This window comes from Plodia interpunctella, chromosome 9 (genome assembly GCF_027563975.2).
Source record: "Plodia interpunctella isolate USDA-ARS_2022_Savannah chromosome 9, ilPloInte3.2, whole genome shotgun sequence".
NCBI classification, from domain to species: Eukaryota; Metazoa; Arthropoda; class Insecta; order Lepidoptera; family Pyralidae; genus Plodia; species Plodia interpunctella.
Window position 1 is genome coordinate 3228956 of NC_071302.1, and position 25218 is coordinate 3254173.

The 25218-nt window shown below is 33.5% G+C and overlaps 1 protein-coding gene across 1 annotated transcript in view; it reads left to right on the top strand.

The window, feature by feature from the left end:
• Positions 1-227: 227 nt before the first annotated feature.
• The window catches only part of dy (dusky), a 31060-nt gene continuing 6069 nt past the window's right edge, over positions 228-25218 (top strand). Inside the window, exons 1-2 of the mRNA XM_053749756.1 lie at positions 228-406; positions 19804-19857. Coding sequence (XP_053605731.1) covers positions 19807-19857 — 51 coding nt within the window. The 5' untranslated portion in view covers positions 228-406; positions 19804-19806. The remainder of the gene's footprint in view (positions 407-19803; positions 19858-25218) is intronic.

The following is a 25218-nucleotide window of genomic DNA, read 5'->3' on the forward strand; positions in this document are numbered from 1 at the left end:
AAACGACGGATGTACCCTGGTGACAAAGTATCGCAAACCCTATCAAGTTCAATTACTCAGTACATATTAATTAGCAACAGACGAATCCTAGACCTAGACATCGACCTTCCATTCATCATAAGCTTTAATTCAATCGTTCGAAAATTTGGTATGTATGTAGGTAGACTTTCTCTGGGTGAAATGGCCAGAAGAGAGGGGCCGCCGACCTTGTTAGTAGGGAAGCTTACACCTGCGTTCCCACTTGTCAGTTTACCGCCGCCGCGCGCGCTCTCCTGCGCACACGCATCGCATCTCGCGACTTTCGCTACGTTTCGCCCATTTGTGGACTGTTATTGACGTTTTGTGCAACTGTGCGGTGTGTTTTTGGACGTTTCGGTGGTTTTGCACTTTGGCTTGGAGATTTAAGGTATGTTTTATAGAAGATAATTATAGGTTAAAGTTTCAGTGATGTTTGTTGCGATCTTTTTTGTTACTTATATTAAGTGGATACCTACTTAGATTTATATACATAAATTAGAGATTTATTCCGGTTATTTTTAAATTTGCATGTATCGATAAGTATAGTACTTAGTATAAGCACTCTTCCAATTTAAACTTAATATAAAATTAAAAATTTCGCTAATGCTATTTTGAAAAACCTGAAATAATAGGAGGTATTATAGTTGCGACTCCTCCCAAAAGAAGCTGGCCACTGGACGTGACCCTGAATGTTAAATAATATACAACTCATTAAGGCAATACATAATATACTGAAGCAATCAAATCCGTCAACTATAGAAATACAATTTAGAATTAGAAAATTTCTCCAAAGCACATGTCAAAGGTGACCCACTAAACACTACTGGATTAATAAATAATTCAAGCTTACAAAAACATTAACCTTGATAGCGAACCTGTTATCACAGATATGCTGTTGAATTAACATTTTCTACAGACTGTTACTATGTGGGTCGAATCATCAGGTCGAGAGTCGATGCCCGCGAGTCTTCTTGGTAACCTAATACGAAGGTTTGTCTAAAGTCTAGACTTGCATATGAATTAAGTATTTTAAAGTCTAAGATTATACTATCCGATTGTAAGAATTACAATCTATAATTCTATCTGGGTTGCAAAGTCAATTGACCCGTGCACACTGGTATTTTCAAACTACTCAACAGCTGTTAGCGCGTGTTATATACATACAGACAGAAAGCCTATAAAAAAGATTTTAAAAGAATGTTAGGATAAATTCAAATTATTTCCTTACGATAGTAATATGCTCGCTCAGCGACATTATAAATAATTTGTTACTAGGACACTATTAATAGGTCATTTTCAATTTAGACCTGACTTTGGTTAAAGCCTCATGAATCAAATGGACCAACTGCGCCATGACGTTGATTACATCATATTATAGTATGCGATAGTCTATCTGTATATTTTTCTTTTATAGCTAGACCTATTTTCATAAAATTTGTTATGGATATAGTTGAAAAACCCCACATCGGAGCATAATTACTTAGTACCTTTGTCAGTTTCATTAAGATACTTATAGATACAGACGGATATTGTAATAAATTATTTTAATAAAAGTACGACAGAAAACTGGCTTGTTTTAGATTGACCACATTGCGTGTCCAATTTTATTTATATCAAAAAAAATGTGATGACCTTCAGAATACCTCTTTTAGGTATTACGTTATATCCGAATAGACTGTTGCACTGTGAACTTAGCAAAGTCCGTTGACTTTTCTGTTTTGATCTTGACCTTAGTCAATGCAACGTCATGCACTTAGAATGCCTTAGATTTATAAATATTCAATTTTATTTGAATGTTTATTATCTCTTTTTTACTCCGTCCGTTTTACTAGGCTTTAGAACTCATTTTGTCTCTATTTCGCACGGTCTTTTCAGCATCCTTATTTTTTAGACATTCAATAGCTCAATATAGAAAATTTGTGAACTCAGTTTAATGATTTGTGCATACAAAGAATATTAAAATAAACAAGACATTAATCGTTCAAGATCTGAAAACAAATATTTTTGATATTTCAGCACACTTTTGATAATCATACCATAATGTACTCAATTGAAGCGGTGGTGGTGTAATGGTTAAGATGTCCACTTGTAACACAAAGGTCCCAGGTTCGAATATGAGTTTGTATACTAATCTGTATCGTGTACCTATAGTCGTTTTTATCGACAACCGCTTGCTTCCGGTGAAGGAAAACATCGAGAGGAAACCTGCAATGTGGTTGATTTTCAACTTGTATGTGAAATGAAGAAGGCAATAGCAAACCACTCCATTAATATTAAACCAAATAACACTATTGTCTTCAATTGTATTGCTATTGTCAAAAAAGTCATTGTGTGTGTCATTCCACGTAATTACCACGACCTTCAGACATGCGGAATACGACTATGAAATAGCCAATCGTAATAAAAATAGAAAGTAACATTCACTTTAGGTTAGGGTATTTTCTGCATTCTGAGCATATTACATATGATCTTACGACTTACCACTGAAATAACATATTGTTACGCTACTTACTATAATATAGCTATAACAATACATAACTCAATTACTACAAAACACCGATAACGGATAGACGTATCAACTTCAAATAAATTGAATCTCACGGTCAATTTTACGACTGAAATCGGCCTATTGAGCGATTAGCGAGGCTTTTACCCGATGGGAAATGCTTAGAATTGAATTATTTATTTAAATCGATTCCTTATTAACGATTCGATTAGGGATTGAATGTTAATTTGACGTAATTACGAGACTTTCAGAAAAGCCGCTTTAATTTAATCTTGGAATTGAGACCAACGGATTGTAATTTACGAGTATTTTAAGAAAAGTGACTGAGTTACCTTTATGGTTGCTACCATAGTTAGTAAGGTGGAGGGTCAGGTTTGTCTGCCCTTGACTGTACATAATGACAGAAATCCAATGAAATGAAAGTATATTAGTCAAACCCTTGACGGAGGCATGCAGGAAGCTAGTCGGCATTCATCTAATAGACTTTTAATAGTCACTCTAATGGGAGAAACGGCTTCCTGTCCCTTCGATATAAATCGGGAACGCTTTTTTATAAGAGAAATCTGGAAGATTACTCTACTAATTAATATGTTTATGTCATATGGAATTCGTGTGTTTACAAAATTTACTGACTTAATGTTTAAATAATTATTTTCCTTTGATTGGATTTGAAATATCTTCTAGAAATGATTTCTGAGCACTTTTGAAAGCAAAGTCTACGACAACTAAGGATATTGAAGACCCTGGGTTCCGAAGCTTTACGGCTGTGGAAGAAACTAGTAAAACACACATTTGAGACAGAGTCAAGGCCAAAGTCAAGGTATATAAGGGCTAAGAGCTGAATGGATGGCAGCTTCTGATGAGACCATTGAAATGGCTCGACTTTGGCAAGAAAATATTTAGTTTCCAACGGTCTAACGTTAGCAGATTTGCCATCGACGTGTAAAGTGTTGTATCATGAAATTTCTGTGATTGACTATAATTAAATATAATGTGACTTTTTCTTGTATTCAATGTGAAGACATTCAGTAAAAAAAAAAGTTGAAAGTCACATTATATTTGTGTGATCAAGATTCTCCACCCGATTTCGGAGTAACCCTCTAGTACGGTCAAAGACAAACATCATTTAACACCTTGTGTGGCACAACTATAACATATGACTGTCGGCTCATTTGAATATTCCAATTATATTCATAATCAGCTACTACATCTAACCCAAGTAAAAGTATGGCCCATAATCAATGAGAGCGACTCGTGGGAATCACTTTTTTTAGTAATTAATATGTACTTTATGTTGGGAGCTTTTGTTGGTTCACGTCATTTGGAGGTCGTAAAATGGAAAGTAGTTTAACTACGTATTATTCTATCTTTCCCGAACTTTTTACTGACGACTGGTTAGTATGTTCTTGGTGAATTTTGAATGAAACAGTTTGACGACACGGGAGATATATTTAGTGAAAGAGATCACTTATTAATTTATGCCTCCTTCGTATGACGTAACCGTGACTAGGTTAAAACTTATTAAACGTTATGAGATAAAGATTCATATTAAATTTCTATAACTTCCTTATTCACTATAGTTAGTACCTCTATTACCTTTTTTATGCAGTAGGGTTGTAGTAAGCTTGCTGTACACCAAAGAAAAATGGAGAGAAGTATGTTGGGCATAAGATTATTAGATAAAACTAGAAACAAAACTATAAGAAAATAGCCAAAAATATCTGACGTACTCGAAAAAAATAAGAAGTCTGAAGTGGAAATGGGCAGGCCACTTATGTAGAATGGCAAATGATGGGCTAAGAAAATTAGTGAATGGGTACCCAGAGAAAGAGAAAGAAGAAGAGATAGACCAAGGAAAAGATGGGAAGATATATTCAAGTAGAGATGTGGAGCAGGGTTGAGGAGGCAAGCCAGGGACAGAGAAAACTGGGGAAGAAGCTGGGGGAGGCCTACGCCAAAGAGGCGACTGTCACATGTATATCACATGCATTAAATTATGTCATGTCATAATTTAATGCATGAAAAAATAATAATTTATATCTTATAGAATTCAAATTAGCTATACTTATATACATACATAAAACTAAATACATTGCGTTATACTAGTATAACTATCGAATAGCTGTACAATTATGATTTAAAATATATTTCTTGTATACAAATTTGTGATTTTTTATTTTTATTTTTTTTATAGTTCGTACCTGGGTCGCGGAGCTCATGACAAAAGTATGCGGTCAAATAGAGAAAGGGAAACACGAAGAATTTTTTTTTCATCCGTTTTTTAGCCATGCTATTATTTATTAGTTCTTATATCTCCTAAGATCATATCTATACAATGTTGAGATCCTAGTATCATTAGCTCCGCATAGCTGCGTTGATAGATGTCATATCAAATTAAGATAATTGTGCCATATCTTATTCAAAAAATCAGAACCTGATACCTGTTGGTAGATGACCTCTTGATGTCACAGATAACGCAGCGGAGGTACTTTTTCTCATGTCTAAAATCTGAGTTACACGGATAGAGTAGGTAGAGTACTTTCTAACCAGCTAGGGAGTTATTGCTTTAGAAATGCTAGTAGTTTATAGCAAAAGTAAGTAAAATATTTAATTTTAAATTAGACGTGGAAAAATGCGGGTGAAGATCTAATTCATGAATAATTAATTGAACAGTTACTAAATTGGTCTATATTATTAAAAATGTACCTAATAAGAAAAAAAAAAGAAATTTTATTAATTTCTACTATGAAGACTCTCTAATGAAGGCTTCAATATACAAACACTTGTCTAAATCCGGCTCTGAATGGGATAGTCATACTGAAAATAGCTCTAACAAAAAATTTAGTCTTCATCTTAAGATTTATCTTCATGCTTAAGCGGACTTGTGAAAGTGTTATTTATTATTATACTTAATTGCAACGGCAGATATTAAGAATCTGTGCAGGTTTCAGTTGTTTTTGCCATATTTACTTCTTCGAAGTTCTAAATCTTATATTACCCATTAATCGATCATAATAAATCTGTTTTGATTTAAACTTAACAACCATTTAAAATATATATTTACTCGTAAATATAGTTTTGCTCATACTATACTGAAAAGCTTCTACTTTCTTCGCCTTATTCAAACTAAAAATATAAAATTTATTGGAAACAAAATTTTAAATAAAAATTTAATGCGAAAAGTGAAAAAAAGTGGTAGCGTTTTTGCGAAACACAATGATAAAGTACAAAATGCTCGTAACCACTTGTTGTTTATTTATTTTTGTTGCCATTAACAAAAATAAATAAACGAAAATAAATTATTCAAAATTCACATTCACATTCTACTAGGGTAAAGACTTATTATGATAGGATTACTATCGGCCTATCTCTTCAACTGAGCGCTTGGTTTCATCCTCAGTTGTTGAACGGCGGAGCCCTGATATAGGGCTGATATAATTTAAAAATTTCACATAGAAAGATTCCATTGAAAAGATTTCCAATGATCACAAAAAAATGATGAGTGTCAACGGACTACAAGTAAAATGTCAGTCTTAGACCGGACGTGCGACTAGACGATGTAACCCCACAAAGTACTTATGACTTAGAGAGAAAGCTTCGTAGTAGTGGGTTCAGTCAGCGACACATTCGTACACAGTGAGTCATAAACACGGAACTTGGTGGATTCCTAGCACACCCTTGCTGACACACATATTTTTTGTGAATGAAGATTATTTTAACATCTTACCTATTTATGAACTAATTTAAGAAATGATTAAAGAGATGATACATCAACGATTTTGACCATCGTAAGGGCCTGCTTTGTATTGGTAAATTGTAACAACTGCAATACCTCCAGAGATCAACAAGATCATCCATCTCAAGATCAACTAATATTCCCGTTATTATCGTGAAAATGAACAAGACGTCGAGTAATATTTTAATGCAAATTTCAATCTATACGAAGCGCCTCGTAAGAGATACCTAATTGTCAAGCTTTAACTGCTAAAAGGCAATAATTGCATTCCAAAAGAGGATTGACGTCAGATCGGTCATAAACTTTTTAATCATATGTTTACACACACATTACAGCTGTCAATGCAACAGAGAGCATGCGTGAAAGAGACATTGCATGAATTTAGCATTCCCCGTCGCGAGATATGGTCGGGAAGATACCTTTTAACTTGTTTTCTGTATCGTCTGCACTCCATGTCCGTGAGAGAAAGTCTCCGGGTCATATACTCGTACAGTCGGGTGCTTGTCCAAGCTAGGTTTATCGGTGTTAATAGATTGTGTTTATAGGTGACTCGGACGTTATCTGTATGTAGAAAAACGTTAATTTTATGACAAGATACCGGATCACAGATTCTATTGAGTAGATAATAGCGAGATTAAAATTTTGTGTCTTTGTAATTTAGTTTTAATTTTCGTTTAATTTAGTTGTTATGTAATTGTGTATTTTTTAAAATAAACTATTTAAATATACTGTTAATAAAATTGTGTCTTATTATTGAAAAGTTTTGACTTGTTTTTTGTAAGATAATCGTACTTTCTCATCTTTGCGAGTTCGCCCTAATATATTAGGGGTTGTAACGGCGCGAAGCTCAAGGTTAGCGTAAATAGTAAACATTTTGAAGACTCGACTGTGATTTTACGACCGGCCGCCTATCTGACGTCAACCCTCTTTCCGAATGCTATTATTACGTATCAGCTGCCAAGACGTGTTAACCGTTAAGTGTTATTCATTTATTTATTTACCATCTGGTTACCCACAAGCTGTTAGTCTATGCTACGAACAAGTTTATTTATTAGACAAATTAAAAAAAAACCCCGACGTTCTATATTCATTTCGCTACAATTTTCGAACCGCTGTACCAATTTTTATCAAACATATCTAAGAACCACCGCATAAAAATTGGCTATCAAATAAAAAAAATCGCATCCAAATCGGTTCACCCGTTGATGAGCTGTGTGCGGTGCCACGTACACAGTCAGACAGACTGACAGACAGACACACTTAGCGGTAAAACTTGTAACACCCCTCTTTTTAACAACCCCTGACGGTTAAAAAACATTCAAATACAAAAAATTTAAAAAATATATAATAAATTTTCAACAACAATTTTTTTTAAAGTACAAACTGATCTACTATAAAGAGTTAAATTAGAAGAACATCATTCGTAGTGCCTACTGTAAATTACGTCATAAATGTTGAATTCCGATGAGAAGATAATCTAAGACACCGATTTCATCTGGATTGCTCGTTTTCACCGACCAATATTTTATACCATTTTAAATAACTTTCTAATGAAAACTATCGATTGCTTTCCTATAACTCTTTTCTATTATCGTATAATTTGTGTTAACATTTAGATCATTAGAATTAGGTATTATAAATACTTGACGACCTCGGTGGCGCAGTGGTAAAGTGCTTGCCTCTGAACCGAGAGGTCCCGGGTTCGAACCCCGGTCGGGTCATTATGGAAAATAATCTTTTTCTGATTGGCCCGGGTCTTGGATGTTTATCTATATACGTAATTGTTATAAAATATAGTATCGTTGAGTTAATATCCCATAACAAGTCTCAACCTTACTTTGGGGCTAGCTCAATCTGTGTGATTTGTCCTAATATATTTATTTAATTATATGAGAAACAGAAAAGTTGAAGATTTCTTCGTAGGATTAATAAAATCAAACCACTATTATATTTCTTTAATATATAGCATGTATAAATCTTATACATTCTATATATTAATACATAACACCTATTCATTACGAACTTACATACTTACTTACCTACAATACAACTGTGGTTTGATTTTCAAAAGATTCAATTATATTTATTTATCTTATACTATAAGCTATATCTTTACGTAGTAAAAAACAAAGTCACTTCTCGCTGTATGTCTGCTCCTATATACATGCCCTGCCCCTATATACGTATGTTTACATTTTTTAAACTTCGCAACGAATTTTGGTGCGAGTTTTTTAATATACAGGGTTACTGGTATCAAACGAAAAAACCTCCTAAAGACTACTTGGGTACATCAAAACAAGCAACTTTTATTCTACGACCTTTCGTGATTCGTAGTTTTTTTTTCATATGAAAAATACAATCTAATTTTTGATTCTACACATATTATACCCTAGATAATAGCTAAGCGACACGAGACAGTTCAGTAGCGTTACGTAGCGGAATCGAACATAGAGTTAATGTTTTCTAGAAACGACATTAAAACTAAAAAAAGGATATTTTTTTGTATTTATTACGTTTAGGCAAAAGTCGTAGAACAAAAGATGTTAGTCTCTATGTATCTTATGCGGCTTTGGATGGTTGTGCGTTAGATACCAGTAATCCTGTATAGTATGATTCCTAAGGAAGATATAGATGTATAATTTATGATGGGGAAACCGTAAGGGCCGCTACTATATAATAACATACTGAAGAACATAGACCAGGGTCAATGATGATGTTCCCAGATGTAAAGCGCGTCTAAGCTCAGGAGATTATACACGCTTTATATCTGGGAAGAAACAAGGAAAACGCTCTGACGACTGACATTTTCATTATAGCAAACAATGATAAAAATATCCCTGCTCAAGATTTAGGTATCATAATCTATTTTCATCCACGCGTGGAAGGAAGGTACCGGTAATAATAACAAGCAAGTAGGGTCTATTATAAATACCTCGGAACTCCAAGATACAAGTTCAATGGCACCAGAAGGCGAAAGTGTTTTAATTCACATCTGACATTTCGGCCAGTGCTTTTGAACGTCAAATTACCCAACATGGACCCTTCACACAGCAGTATTAAAGGCGATTTTGCTCGAGTTGACTTGATGTGACGTTGACTGTACCGGCCATTACTGCAAATTATATTCGTCATTTATCATTCGAATGTTTATTTTATTTATTTACGCGGAGCGAATCATTTTGCGTTGGTCGGCAATGTGATTAATCGAAGTTGAATTCCGGTTCGATATTCGAACTGTTTATTTCAAGACCCTGGCAGATAATTATATGGTTTATTTACATACAACAGGTCGACAGAAAAATTCTTTATATGTATAATTATTTTTTCTAGACAAATCATATAAGTTGTTATGATTGATTATCAGAAAATTGAGGGTGAACAATATAATTATTCACTGAGTGTAAAACTATTTCTTTTGCAGCCAAATAGTATTTTCTGTATGATTGTATGATAAGTTAAAAAAGTTAACACTTTTAGCATTAAGTCCACCTATGTATGTACTTTTACAAATTGTATTTTGTGAAATAAAGTTTAAATAAATAAAAAACAATTATATTTTACTGGGGAACAGAACCATGATTTGCAAAACTCGAAGGTAATATATGTTTATTAGTTGAATTGAGATTAAGTATTTTTCATTGCGTACTTATTAACTACTAAATACTACTATAGTAGTTAATAGTCCGCAATGAAAAATAGAAATATTCACACAAGCGTAATAAACTCGGAAACAACACAAATTAAAAGCCATTTTCGGATATTATTAGGAAGCGTGCAAATCCAATAACAATAAACTAATTTCAATCAAATTCAATCATAATAAATACGTATATTAAAATCGAAGATGAACGGTCGAGGGAAAGTGTCTACAAGTCTCTAATTGACATAAACATATTATCTTTTGTTTGTCACAAGTCATAGACAATAACTCATAAGGTTTTTACTTTCAAACAACACTAAGTGGCAGGTCGTTGTGAAGCTGATAGGTGTTGACAATGACAATTTTTTTTAGGCTGAGAACATTTGAATTTTACACGGTAGTTTAAGTGACATGGCAATTGTTTAAACTCGTCTGTTTTTTCTAATATTCTTGATGTTATTTATGTAGGAGTTAGGAGTATTTAGAGGAGTTAGGAAAAATTACTTAATTTCATATTCAATTATAAGTAGGTAAGTAGCGGCTGCACTCGGGTAAAAACATAACAAATTATACACCTAAACTTTCCCAAGGAATCATATTATTTATTGGTGCAAATCGCACGAAATTCCGTGCAGCAGTTTTTGAGTTTATCGCGAACAGACAGACGCGGTATAGGACTTTGTTTTATAATACGTAAGGATGCAGTTTGTAAGTATTCCAAATCGCTAATAATGGAACAATATTTTAATTTTAAGTAACTTTTAAATCCAAATTCTTTGTATTTATTTCACAAGTTACATCAATAGAATTTTCATCTCATTCAAAATTTGACTTGCAAGATTTCATCCAAATAAACAGTAATTTTCATACATACATTTCAAGTTAAATATAGCTTGTGAAATAATACAAAATATTTGAGTGGTTAATAAACCATTTTAAAATGGATTTTTATTTTTGTATAATTAAAATTGATGATAATTAGGGAAATAAAGCGAAATCCCAACACAAGATAAGTAATTTCTCAAATAATATTCACGGTAAAAATCAAATCAATTGTTTGAGTCTACGATTATTTTTCTCATCAGATGAAATTGCAATCGAGCGCACTCGAAACCATAATTATAAAAAAAAAAAAATTCAAAACTTAGGTACGCAAACCATTGAAAAGCTCCGTCCACGTGGACACGCTTTTGAATGACCGCCCAGCCAGTGAGGCGGGAGAACGTACGCACCCGCCTGTACACTGGCGGCATGCTTTGATAGTGACGTATATTGATATCGATGTTGTAATTAGTTGTGAATTAGTAAAAAAAAACATTTCATAAGTTAATTGCACAAAAAAATAATTTATACCCCTTTTTACACTGCTCGGTGGGTCATGGCCCACTCCTTATGCATCCATAAGGAAAGCCTGTGTCCCACTAGTGGGGACGTTAAAATAGCTGATGACAATGATTTCTGACAGATAAATAAACTACTAGATAAATCTACCTGAAGTAATAGGCCAGTTAGCCCTATCCAATACTAGTGAAATTTTTTTGACGCAATATCTGTATTATTCGATGTTACGTTTAGGCTATCAGATAGTTTAATAACAAGCGGTGAAACAGACCCATGAAAAATAGGAACAATTTAATGTTAAGCATTGTCTGCCAATTTAACTTCGAGACACTTAGAGAACAACATCTGTGGATAATTAATTATATACACATGTTTTTGATATATTTTAATTTGTTAAATACAAAAACAGATGCGTTGATACATTAAAATCATAATATCTGCAAGTTATCAACATATTAATAGTCATGTTATCATCATATAAACGAAAATATTTATAACAAAATGCACGTTTTGAGAATAACAAAAAAAAGTTGTAATAAAACGATTAAAAATGTATTTTTCCATAAATTTCACGATATTCCACTACGTATCCAATATTTAGCAGTAACTCTCCCATCAATCAAGCAAAGTACTGTTAAAAACCAAAAAAATACTATCGGAAATCAATCAATCTTGATGATTACTTAATAACGATCATTAAATTTTATAATAGCTAACTGTTTAATCCAATCGCAAAATTACAAGCAGTTACGCTCGCGAAGGCGCCATTTATTGCCGATATGATAGTTGTCAGTTATCGTGTAATAAGCATATGTATATCGATATCGACATGTGTGGCGAAACATCGATACATGGGACCGCTAATTAGTCGCCGGTGAAAGTTACCGACCGACTGACCACAATCCGATACTTACTTGATGTTTCGGTGCCGATTTTAGATCGATTCAACTTTCGTTTTTGACTCTTACTTACCGTTCACTACGGGTGTCGATTGAAAAATTGATTCATCTTGTAATATCGACATGTGTACAAAACGTGCATTTTACAATGATGGCAATAAGGATTATTTTGGAATGACAAATCTGTCGTTTCGTGTTAAGTTTGTTGCTATTTGCATACTGCCTCTTGACCACTTTTTTATATATTGATTTGTGTTTCGTTTGAGTTCTCATTGTGAATATATTTAGTACATGATGTAGCGATAAAATCTTGTGGTAAAAAAATATTCAATACATAAATTTTTTTCGTAAATTTATAATATCATATGCAGTTTAATCTATCGTTAACACGAGTTGGACACAAGTAAACAAATGTTGGTGATTTTTCTTATAAGGATTTAGACTTTAAGTAGGCTAAGGGGTCTATCAACTGGGTTTATGCGACTGTATTCCCAGCCTGCTATTGTCTCCACCAATTAAATACACAATTAAACACTTCCTAGGATTTCATGAGAGTGCATTTCAATTAGATAAATTGTGTTAATGTGATCTGAAGCTGCTTGTAATTGTAATTACTTGTGTAGGGTCGCTGTTTTCCGTCTAGTTTTATAACGTAGAAATTATTTACAATGAACTTAACCTAATGATAATAAACTTTTCATATATTAAAAGAAGTCACGTCTATCCGTCTGTATAAATGCAATAAACTCACCAATAGATAGTGTGATTCTTGAAGATTTCGGTATATAATAAATCACGATTAATTTACGACGACCCGTAGTAAAAAATAATATACTTTATTTGTTCTTTACAACTAATATCAACCAAAATTGAGCTCTGTGCTCCAACACTAGGATACCCTGTGACGAGTTTATTTATCTTCGCTTGGAAAATTAATAACAACAACAAAGACTGTTACTAATTCAATTAAAAGTAATGTTAACGAAAATGTCTCTCCAACGAATAACCAACAATCAACCTGCGTTCAAATCAGATTTATTATGTCCATGAAACATACAATCATGATTTATTGCTTAACTTAATCGGCTTACGACTGTAACCGACGAGATAAGTGCGTAGTAAAAGTTGTGCGAAAGCAAAAGTTAAGATTTCGGATGTCAATGACCCGTGGCCACGACCATTTGACGGTCAATCGCTAAAATGACGCATGAGTGTGTCTTTCGTGCGAGATCTGTGTCAAGTCTAAGTGACGTTAATGACGCGCAGTGTCTAGTTCATGACGACTGAAGTTGTTTTGATTTTGATAAAGATTTGATGTGATCAAGTTTGAATCTGTCAAATTAAATAATCAAAATTGAATAATGGTCAACTATCTGCTCTTGTGATAATTGACAGATTAGAAACTTTGATTAATGTTGTAGAATTATTTCGGGAGTAGGTTCCCACCTATTCTATAATAAGTCATAAAGCTTCTATTCAAAACTAAACTATCTGATCTAAATGTATTATTAACAAACTACTATGATACTTATATGGCTACTCTGCTAATAAAACCTATGGTACCTACTGTAAAAAACTTTCAATACTTTGAGGAAAATGTATAACGAAATGCTCAAAACATTACACAAACAAAGCAGTAAACAAACATTAACGCCTCTCATGTCAAGTGATGTTGACAGTTGACATTGACACTCCAAGTCCGTGTAAGAGTAAACCTAAAAATCCTTGAATGACTGACGGAGAAAGTACAAACAAATGACCTTAACATGAGCCGCTCATTTGAATACTCTCACAGAGTTAAGAATAATATTTTTTCTGATTACTGAGTAGCTACGCTCTTCTGTTACAGAACTGAATATTTGAATGATAATTATCTTAATTTTAATTCGAAAGTTTCTTAAGTGAGAATTTTGTGGTCCTTTAATTACCAAATTGTTACATAAGTAACTACCTTTATATTTATCTCTTACCAATTGTTTGATAAATCAAAAAACATTTATTGAGAGAAGAATTCCAATGGAAAATATCAATTTTCAGTAAAGTTTTTGACATGACAACCACGTCGATTAAAATTTTTGCTAAATATACAATATATTTTGCAATACAAAATGGCAATCATGCCACCTCAATTTAAGTAATTTTGTATAGAATCTTTTCATCTTTGAAGACGAAAACATTCTATATAAAATATACACCTCTGTCTGGAGTCTGCAGCATGCACAAGTTACAGACACACATTAAGATTTTCACATATAGGTATTAGAAGGATGTGAAGTTTCTATGTTTTCACAGACTACTTTCAATTTCAGCACACAGGGCAACGCACTCAGATCTAGCTCGAGATACTGGAACTAGTGCTTTGTCTAGACCTGTATATGTTCAATGGCGGCCGTGTGATACTGCTTGTAATGATGACATGAATGACGGGGCTGTTGATAAAGATGATGTTATGATTCATCGTGGCTCTGCTTAAACAATGAAGCCTGAGTTCTATTCTTGATGCTATAATTGATTATTGGGGTAAAGATGTTATGTGATGTTAAAATATTTTTTTTAAGTGTTTCTTTGCCGCTTTATCTATCATAATATTATTCTCCTAATAATTCTTTCTTTTTTACTTCAGAGCTTATATCGCGTTCTACTTCAAAAGGGTCTAGGTATTGAGGTAGAATATTACTAGTCAATTGATAAAATATATCATAATAAGTTGCACCTAGGTCTAGCCGGCTAAACCTAGATTTAGCCGTAAAATATACAATTAAATTCACCATATCAACAACAAAGTAACGGGCCACGTTTCACGCTAATTATCAGAGTTGTAATTTCAGATTCACAATAAAAACATAAACTTTAATATACCTTGTCATTTAACGTAGGAATTTAAATCTTAACTCGAGCACATTAAAGCTGATTTCTAGTTGTAGCATTCTATTCACACTGCATCGAACATGTAGGTAAAATACATCTTTATTCAGAACTCTATGAATTTGTACAATTTCGTTTCCTCTAAGTTACAGAATAAGTAATATTACTACCGGATCTAATTGGTTTGATCTAAATGATTCTTGTCTATCTAGATTTTGTGTCGTATGTATTAATAAACTATAGCTGCTTTTTAGATCAATAAACTGATGTCGGGCTCTGTATGAACTAGGGATCCTGTGTTCTTATCATTTCATAAGTTTACGAAGCAAATTTTGTTAAAATTGTCCAGTTATGTTGTTGTATTGTACTCGTATGTTGAATTTGTAAGAATGTTTAGAAACAGAAAACATCGTCGGAAAATACCGCGAATTAAAAACAATATCCAGAAAATTCAAAGTACCTAATTTGTTTCCGAGAACAGATAAATTGTCAACGGCATTTCTGACTACCTACTTCTTAATTTCCACTAATAAATTGATTTCAATTCTTTGTTTTGATAGAGCAATATGATTAACGTATCCAAAATGTTGATATTTTAAACTCGACTAAGTATCAGGCAACAGGTTTATCGTAGGTATTACATATTCGGACATAATGTATGTATTTTTTACGATGCGAGTAATGTATTATATATTGATTATTATTTAAAACATTTCAACATTTGAGTAATAAACAACACGTACTGTCGAAATTAAACCGATCATAATATTGTTGCCAATCAATAACATTCTAACCATACAAATCATACAAAAGACCGTGATAAAATTTCTCGATCACGTAACAATAATAATACAAAGTTTTCAATGAACGCTTAAAATGAGGTCAGTGAAAGTAGGGGCGGGGAAGCTTTGTTAATTAACTGAATAGGGCATTGACCATTTAGACTATATTATGTGAGGCATTGCATTCTTGGGAACCGAGATTTCATCATCACTACCTACATTGTCGTAAGAGCACGGAGACCTTACGGAGAAAAGTATAGCTGGACTTTTGATAGCAAAATTAAAAACAAATACAAAGTTACAAACGAACGAAGAAGTTACGTACCGTATAGAACTAAAAAGTATAGAGATAATAATATTTAAAATTAGAACAATAAAACCAACCGTCGAATAAATCATAAAAGAACTACACGCAGCGAGCGTAACTTCTGAAGTCGTGTAAAAATAGAAACTCATTCATCGCCATACGAAATTCCTCACGTCGAAACAAGTTGTACATTTCCGAACCTGACATTACAAGTGAAACAGGCAATAAAGCACAGGACACACCCAGCGCAGTAATTATACAATGGCATATCACCAACCGCATTCGGAGGATCACAAAAACTCAAAGCTACCGACGACGTGGTACTTTCTCCAGGGTCCCACGGCACCTTGCCCTGAAAAACAACCCGTTTAACAGGAACGCCCAGACATTTGGTGATTAAAGTTGATCGTGTGCCCTTACCTTTACTTTCGCGCCAATTAAGAAGACAAGATGACGCGTGGGCAAAATTGACGTTGGTTTAAGGCGGTTTTGACAGGTCAAGGAAAATCATTATTTTCACGACTTCAATTTAACAGCTAATGAATAACAGCTAATGGCGGGAAGGTCTTCCATTTGAGGCGGTCGAGCATAATTACCTAGCTCCCACTACAGGCTTTTTGATTACATTGTAGTGGATACACTATCGTTAAATTTTCCTCATAAGCACCTTCTTCTTCAGCACTTTTGAGATGACTATTCACATAAGCTTTATGTCATGTCATGGGTGCAGCGTAGTATATTAGTTATATACCTACCTAGATTATTATTGCATACATTGATAGAGTTAATTCAATTATATATGTATAATCACTTTGTCTGAAGTTTAATTCAGAGTTAATTAAGTACAATATACGGGTTATTTTAATTATCATAAAAATAAGTAATTGCTCATTTGTGAAAATCGCATGTTCACTCACATTCACGAAAGTTGCGTTTTTTCTTTTTTATTATTCTTATAAGCATTTTAGTCGATTAAATATTGATTTTTCGATATAAACTACAACAAGGAGTTTTTTAAAAAGCGCGCGTAAATATCCAGGGTAGGAAACACGCGTGTGACAGAATATTTCTGTCAGGTATTCATTCGTTCGGCGGGTGCAAAGACAACTTCCCACCTGGTGGGATGTAGGCAAATTATCAAAAAATAGTTTATTTTATGCAGCGCCGTCTTTATTTTCCAATTGCCAATTAAGTTGGCTCAGCATTGACAAACCATTTTGTTTTAATAACTTGTCTTGCCTGAACAGCTTGATTGGAATACGGTGGATGCATTCGTTAATTTTAGGTTAGTAATTGTACCTACTGCGAATTGGGTGTGATTTATTAATGATGGTCCAAGTCATAATGAAAGAAACATATTCCTTATTATACATGACACAAAATTGATAAACCACAAAAATTAAAATAGATATCCTCGTTTCTTTCACAAAATCCGGAAACGAAACTTAAGATCGTCAAATCAATGCCAATATTATAATGTTATATAATATTATTATATTATTTGTTTAAGCCTACTCATTTACAGCAAGAAATGGTCCCAGTAAGAGAGTTATGACCACCGTCTGGTGCTTGCACATGTGTCCCTAAAAGTAGTAGTAATAAACCTAATCATCATTAAATTTTAAGAACGTTTTCCGCAATATCTTTTCAATATATTTCAGTGTAGTATTCATAAAGGGGCCCTAAATTTCCCTTTCGCGTAGTATGATGCCAGAAGCGCATTCTCAGACTTTCCTTTTCAGATTCCGCGCTGAGGTTAAAGGGATATCTTTGTAGCTAGTTGCCCCGACCCACTCACCTAACGCACAAAATAACGAAGAAACAGAAAAAGAAATATAGAAATTAATTAAGTTTGTTTGTCACCTCTTCATGCTCTATCTAACTCAACCAATCTTCTAAAAATTTCGCATATATAAGGTACATATATATTTGAAATATGGAGGACATCCGCGGGTGCCTTTCTTCGCGGAAATTAAATGTCACCGTGGGAAATTTACGCGGGCGAAGCGGCGGGCAAAAGCTAGCTATTACATAACAATAATGGAAATTTAAATGATTTAATGTAATTAATTTTCTTAAATCCAAATTCATCTATGCAGTCAGATTGGACATCTATTGAGTCAAATTGTTATACAAACTCACGAGGCATAAGAAGGATTCGAACCTGGGATATTTCGGTTCACAGGTTTTTAACGATTGGACCACCTCTGCTTCGACTTAACGCTTTATTATACTATTTTTTTTATCAAAATTCAATAAACTCACATTTATTTAAGCAAATTCACATATTGTCTCTTCTGTACTCTCATAATATTTCGTTACTTTTCATTAGATTGAAGTTAATTTCATATGCACGCACGTTTTCCTTCAAACAATTTCTAGCTTTAGTAATTGGGTTATTATGTATAATCATACACGTACTTATACATTATATTTATCGCTTTTATTGCGCAGAGATATATGTGGATATAAGTCGATATTTCTTTAACAGTAAGTTAGTTGTTAGGAAGTCTAAAACCAATACACATTTTCGAGGATATTTTGATAATTTTCTTATTTTTGCTTATTGTAAAAGCAGTCTTATTTATGAAAAGCTAATATGAATCATTATTAATGTTCACTCCCGTTAATATTCCTGAAAATTCGCTCAGAAAGCTCTGAATTTACATTTGGATAAAATCATCAATTACGAGTATTATGGGATGACATTAGAATGGAGTGGCAAACTCAAAAAAAGAAATTAGCTCCTTCGTTTAGATAAAAAAAGACGATAAATTTGTCAGTTACCTTGTGATACCAAAGCGAGCGAGTGTTCCGTACTTTACTACTATGCATATACTACTCTATTATGAAAACAAAAATAATTTTTACTCTATTCAAATCCAACTTCAATCATTTTTGGCCTAAAACTTTGACTCAATTAAAAAGATCTTCAGTGCACAGTACACGTACGTCATCCAACAAAGCGATCTCCTACAACAATGACATTGACGGAATGCACAAAAAAGTTAAAGATCTCACTTTTACAAAACACATTTACTGTTACAATCGTAATAAGTTCCGTAGAATGTGTCAGAATCTGTTTACACGTTCCCAATGGGTGGAAACTGGGACTAAATGTAGTCAACTGGGTTCATTATGAGAACTTGACGATAGACGCCATTTGTTCACTGCTACAATGAGGATTGTTTTAATTAAAATTCTACACGAAAGAGTACCCATATCTATTATTTTCAGTGTTCATATTAATGTTAACTGATTTTGATACGTGATATAGCCGACCATATGTCAAGTTACCTACCAAGAAGAAAAAATAATGCAAGTTACCTTTCATTGATCTTTATGCATTCGATAAATTATTTATTACAATAAAGTTGGTTAAGTTGTTATGCTGTTGACTGTATACCGTTATTGTTTAACACAATACCTACCATTATATTGTTATTTCTATCCCATCAAATAATGACACGATTCGAATCAAATCAATACTCATTAATTACTTTAGTTTTAGATAAATAATGAAATAGGTTGATGTACTTTAAAAAGTCTCCATATGAAGACAAATCATCAGGTAACTACTTACAAGCGAATACATAAACGTTTGTACTTTCCCTAGTGCTAAGTGGCGCAGACGCAACTCAATAAGCCAAACATTAAACTTTCTTTGCTAAAAGTAGAAAACTCATAGTTTACATATTTTTGTCCACAGAAGATGCGGCTGAGGCGAGACGTGGCTATAGGCGTCCTACTCATATTACATATGGTGAGAACATACTACTTAAATATTTATTTTATTTAAAACTATATTGCACAATATTACAAACTTTATGTACAATTGAGGCCAAACAGAGACAAAAGCTATAGGTACTTACCGATTCTGATCGGGTTTTCTTATCAGATGCTAATCGATAAAATTTTGATATCTGTGCTAATAAAGCACGTGAGAGTTATGTAGAAAAAAACCCTGCCGCTCTTTCATTCGCTCTTTAAATCAAAATAATATAAACGCCTCTCATGTACACGAGTAAAACCTTAAACCAATGGAACATATTTATAGGGTACTTTTTTAACCTCGAAATTCGATTTTCTATCTCATTTTAGTGCCTAAGCATAATGTATATTACGATTATACAAGAACGGACGTTGTAAATATAAAACATATTATTAGCTTTCTCGCAAGCAATCTCGGTTTGCCACGTATATGTAATCTAATATGAATTTAGATCTGTGAGATATGAGAAATACATAATGAAGAATTTCTTTTTCGCGTCGTTTTCATTAGGGTTTTCTTATGCAGGGATGCTCCCTTTTTAGGGTTCCGTACAAACAAATTGACCAATTTGACCTTACGCCCGACGATCTGTGCGGGAAGAAAATCAGATGATTGGTGCTCAAATTAGAGAGGGATACCATCTATGGAAGCGGTGGTGGTGTAGTGGTTAAGACGCCAGCCTGTGGATCGAAAGGTCCCAGGTTCGAATCCTACCCGTGCCACATGAGTTTGTATACCAATCTGACTCATGTATAGTAGTTTTCATCGACCACCACTTGCTTCCGGTGAAGGAAAACATCCTGAGGAAACCTGCACATTGGTTGATTCTTATTAACATGTGTGTGAAATGGACAAGGCAATGGCAAACCACTCCATTAATAATGCCAAGAAAGTTTTTGTGTGTGTTTCATTCCACGTAGTAACCACGACTATGATAACCAGGAATATGACTATGAAGTGACCATCTAAAACATAATTATATAATAATACTCATTAAAATAACTAGTCACGTAGTTGTCAAATGATTGGTTGAAAGTTCGAAGACAACATTTCAATGTGGTCCAATGAAATGTGTTTATTAATATTGATATAATTTTAGTCCCGTCACGTACCACGTTTATTGTTATGTTATCGACCAATGAAAATATTATATGACTTATTGTTCTTTATTTAGCATCAACTTTTTTACTCAAGCGTTTTCCTGATTTCTTCCGCCGCCATGAAGCGTCGGAGCCCAAGGTCCCATTTTCTACTTTTATTCTCCACTTCGCACGGTCCTTGGCATTCTTAGTTATCAGTCATATAGTGTCAACTTGTATTATGTCAATGAAATATAATCATAGAATTATATAACTAATCATTGTAAATAAAATAAAATTTCCATACCTATACAATTGTTTTCGCAAAGTGCAATTTTTGAGTAGAATATATATACAAAAAATAAAATTTATCACTCTGATACTACTTATAAGAAAAAAAAAGTTGGGTGAAACTCTGAAGCCATAAATTCCATGTAATATTGTTTACCTAGATTCTAGACAGATCTTTTAGTGATGTAAATGATCAGCCACAAATCGATGTCGATAAAGAGTGAAATTTAATGGAATCCGTTTAGTATAATCATTGCTTTTATCGTTAAAGTTTGCTTCCAAATGAACTGCCATCAAAATCGCAGCAAGACGGCGAAAGTTGGTCTATATATTTTCTTACTACACCAGTTTCTGTTGGGAACTCTGTTGTAGAAGCTACCCGTTTTTTGGCTTTGGATCTTTTGTCACAGTACCCTGTAATTACATGGCTTCTCTAACACATCAACTCGCAACACAACAATTTAGCGGCTGAAACTGAAGATGGAAGTCCTATAGAGACGACCCTTAAGTCTACTACTGTTAATCTTCAAAGGAGATGTCTAATGACGAATCCGGATCAGGTAGGCAATATTCGGCACCATGTGTTGCGCTAACGAAAGTGAAACAGGTTAGACATAAATTGGAAGTAACTAAATAATATTTCTGTCTTTCAATTATCCATGTATGGCTTATGCAATTATTTTCTATCGCTCATTTGATATGGCCAAGTTAATAATGAAATTACCTATTATAATTTAAGTATCATAAAATAAGAAAGCTCTATTATATTAATTTTAATGTGATTAATTAATGTACTTAAGTTAACATTCCACACGTATTATATTAAGTATCATTTTAACTTATACATTAAATGTGAAAGTTTGCGTTGATGTACCACAAACAAGTACACATATACAAGCTCATTATATAATAATAATAATTCATAATCATAGTGTTATAAAGACACAAAAATAAAATTCAGAATAATTTTGATAGGTAACAAAATTTTTAAACATAACAAAATTATTTGCAACATTGTGCTATTTTTTTGCGTGAGAAATAATTCAGGGCCAAGATAATTTATGACCCTCCGAAGCATGAGTGATATTTTCAGAATGGGGCAAATTGTTATAATATATATACACAATGAAAATTATACCGTATACTTATATTAAAAGTGAGCTTTTTAATTCAAGTGAACAAATAACATCGTCTTATTAGAGTCGCAAGCTTCTTATGAATAGTTTCTTTTAGAAATCTAATTGTTTCAATTGTTCACGAAATAATTTCATATCACATTCAAGCTGTAACAGATGCTCGCTCATTTTGCTTATACATTTTAAAATACCAAGTTACAGTTTAGTGGGTTTCTTTTTTCATTTCTCTTGATTTTGAGATGAATGAACGATTTTGCTTGTGGTATAAAGTCGAATCTTTATGAAAATAGGTAATAGTTAAATAATCGAAATCTGAAGAAAGCACAGATCAACAACTAGATAACCCAGGACAGACAGTCTTAGCGCTATATATGTTATAAAAAACGGCTGTTGTATAAAAGTATCTACTACCTATATGCTATAGTCCACTCCGTGGTGTCGATTCTGCTGTCGTTAGATTCAATTCGTGTCATAATGGACTTGCAATAGTTGTCATATTGTTGGTTCCTGGATGTCATTGCTTCTCATCAGGTTAGATTGAGGTCAAACTCCCAAATTAAGTATTCATAAAAAAAAAACAATATCGGTACCCGCGGAAAATTCTGAATTAGAATATTTATAAAAACTTTTTTGACCTAAATGTGCCTATCTATATTTGATCTAACTAATTTAACTAAACATCAACTTCTAGGGTTGCCACGAGGAGCATAGAGACAAAACAACCTTCTCTTAGGATGTGGTGTTGCCTCAAGTTCTAGTAACTATTTTTTTCGATGATCGATATTTATATGTCGAGTGAGTGTGAATTATATGTGAGAGGCTGCATTAATTGTATCTGTTGACCATTTTAAATTCGATAGGTATCTCAAAATGCGTGACATGATGGTAGAATAAGGTGGACAGTACTGTTTGAATCATGGCAACCCTAAGTATGACACGTTAAATCATTAGTTTTTATTGGCTTTCTACTACTGAGTATAGCTTTAGCAAGACTAATTCGTGTGTTTATCAATACACCGACTTAGATTGTTGGAAACCATGCGCAGAGAAAATATGATAGTTAATTGTATGGTTTTCTACTTTTTACTTAGTTTTCTATGCTTTTAGCGTAGTGTTTATCATTACTCTGTGGAAAGTACTACTGGATTAAATGCCCGTCTCTTTGAAGGATATGTATAGTCAACCACAAGTTACCCGGATCTCTGCGGAGGTGATAACGGCGAATCTGCAATAGTATTGGGGAGATTGAAATGGAAAAATGGAATCGAAGTTAAAATGAAATTGCTGACTGTACGTACATATTATGCTGCTAATTGGTGTTTCGAGTAGACATTAAATACTCGTATTAGTTCTTTTTCTTCCTTGCCAAGTCTTGTTTATTTCTTTTAATACATTATCAGTAGTAGACAATGCCGAGAGTTGAAAAACTCCATTGATTCATTATATGTTAAAAATTATGTGTTGAACCTCCATTCTCGTTGATTTGATAATTTATTATATTGATTTGATGACGTGTCCCACTGCTGGGCAAAATTGTATTATTCTTCCACCCATCTCGGTTCAAAAAAAATATGTTATGTCTCATCTTCATTTTGACTTTTCACATAATAAAAAATACCGTTTCATAAAATGTGGAATATTTTGTAACTCCGACGACTTCTTTCCACGACTGGTCAAAATTTGGAGTTGTTGGAAAATATTTCAAAGTATTGAATTAAGAAACGTAAATTAATTGTTCATTTCAAACCCTACTTTCATCAATCGGTAGGGCGCGTCCAAGAATTAGAGCGAGATGGCGCGATGGCTAGTGGTTCCGAATATGGTGGCGGCGACCCACTGCCCACGCGGACGCATCTAGTTCCGTAAAACTATTTACCTGTTTACCTCGTGTCTTAGTCGAACGGAAGAAACTAAGTAAACTTTTTGTAAACAACAGATCTAATTCTTTTGAAATTGTTGCAACCTGTTTACCCCTTTACGTTGAATCTAGAAAGATGATCATCATGAAGTGCCATCTTCGAATTGAAGTTTGGAGGTCAGCATACGGAAACCCTCGCGGCTTTGGGCCGCTAAAAATGTTGAATTGTAGAGATGTATTTATAGAGTGTCATTGATAATACTAACAAGGTATCTGATATGACTTTTTATACCATCATCTGATTACGAAGTTTACATTAAAACTGAATGTGATAATTTTAATAATTATCATCATTTCATGCCACTACTAAGCTGCCTCTCTTTGCTTACACACTCACATCCATGAATTTCAAAAATAGGATCTTTTATTTTAACCGTTCAAAACAAGACAGACACCGCCTTTACTATCATAGACATCAAACATTGGCTCATTGAAGGGGTCGCTGCTGTTGAACTAATTTGTAAAAGAATATTAATATTTTTGACAGTTTCCAATTTTTGTCACCAGGCTCGTTATCAGTCTGTCGTCCTTAGATATCTTTTCGACTAGCAGGCCCTAAGTAGAAAATTAATACGACAACTGTTTGACAATGTTTGAATTTTATAGCCAATATAGTTGATGTCTGTTTTACGACAATAGGAAGAGTGTCAGAGTAAAAGCCCGCTTTCGAGCGGTCATCCGCGAACTATGTCGACGACACAGATAGCGGTCGAAATCCTGCTCATACGCATCCAAAGTATCGACTGACTTTGAAGATAGCCGCTTTCCGCTTCTTCTAATTGATGAGAATTATGACTTCGAGCTTCAAATAAATTAAATTTTAAGATTGTGACAAATGAATGAATTTTTGGTTAAAACTTAAGTGAGTATAAGACAATGTTAATTAATACGGGATCACTCAATTGTTATTAAATCGGTCATACCTATG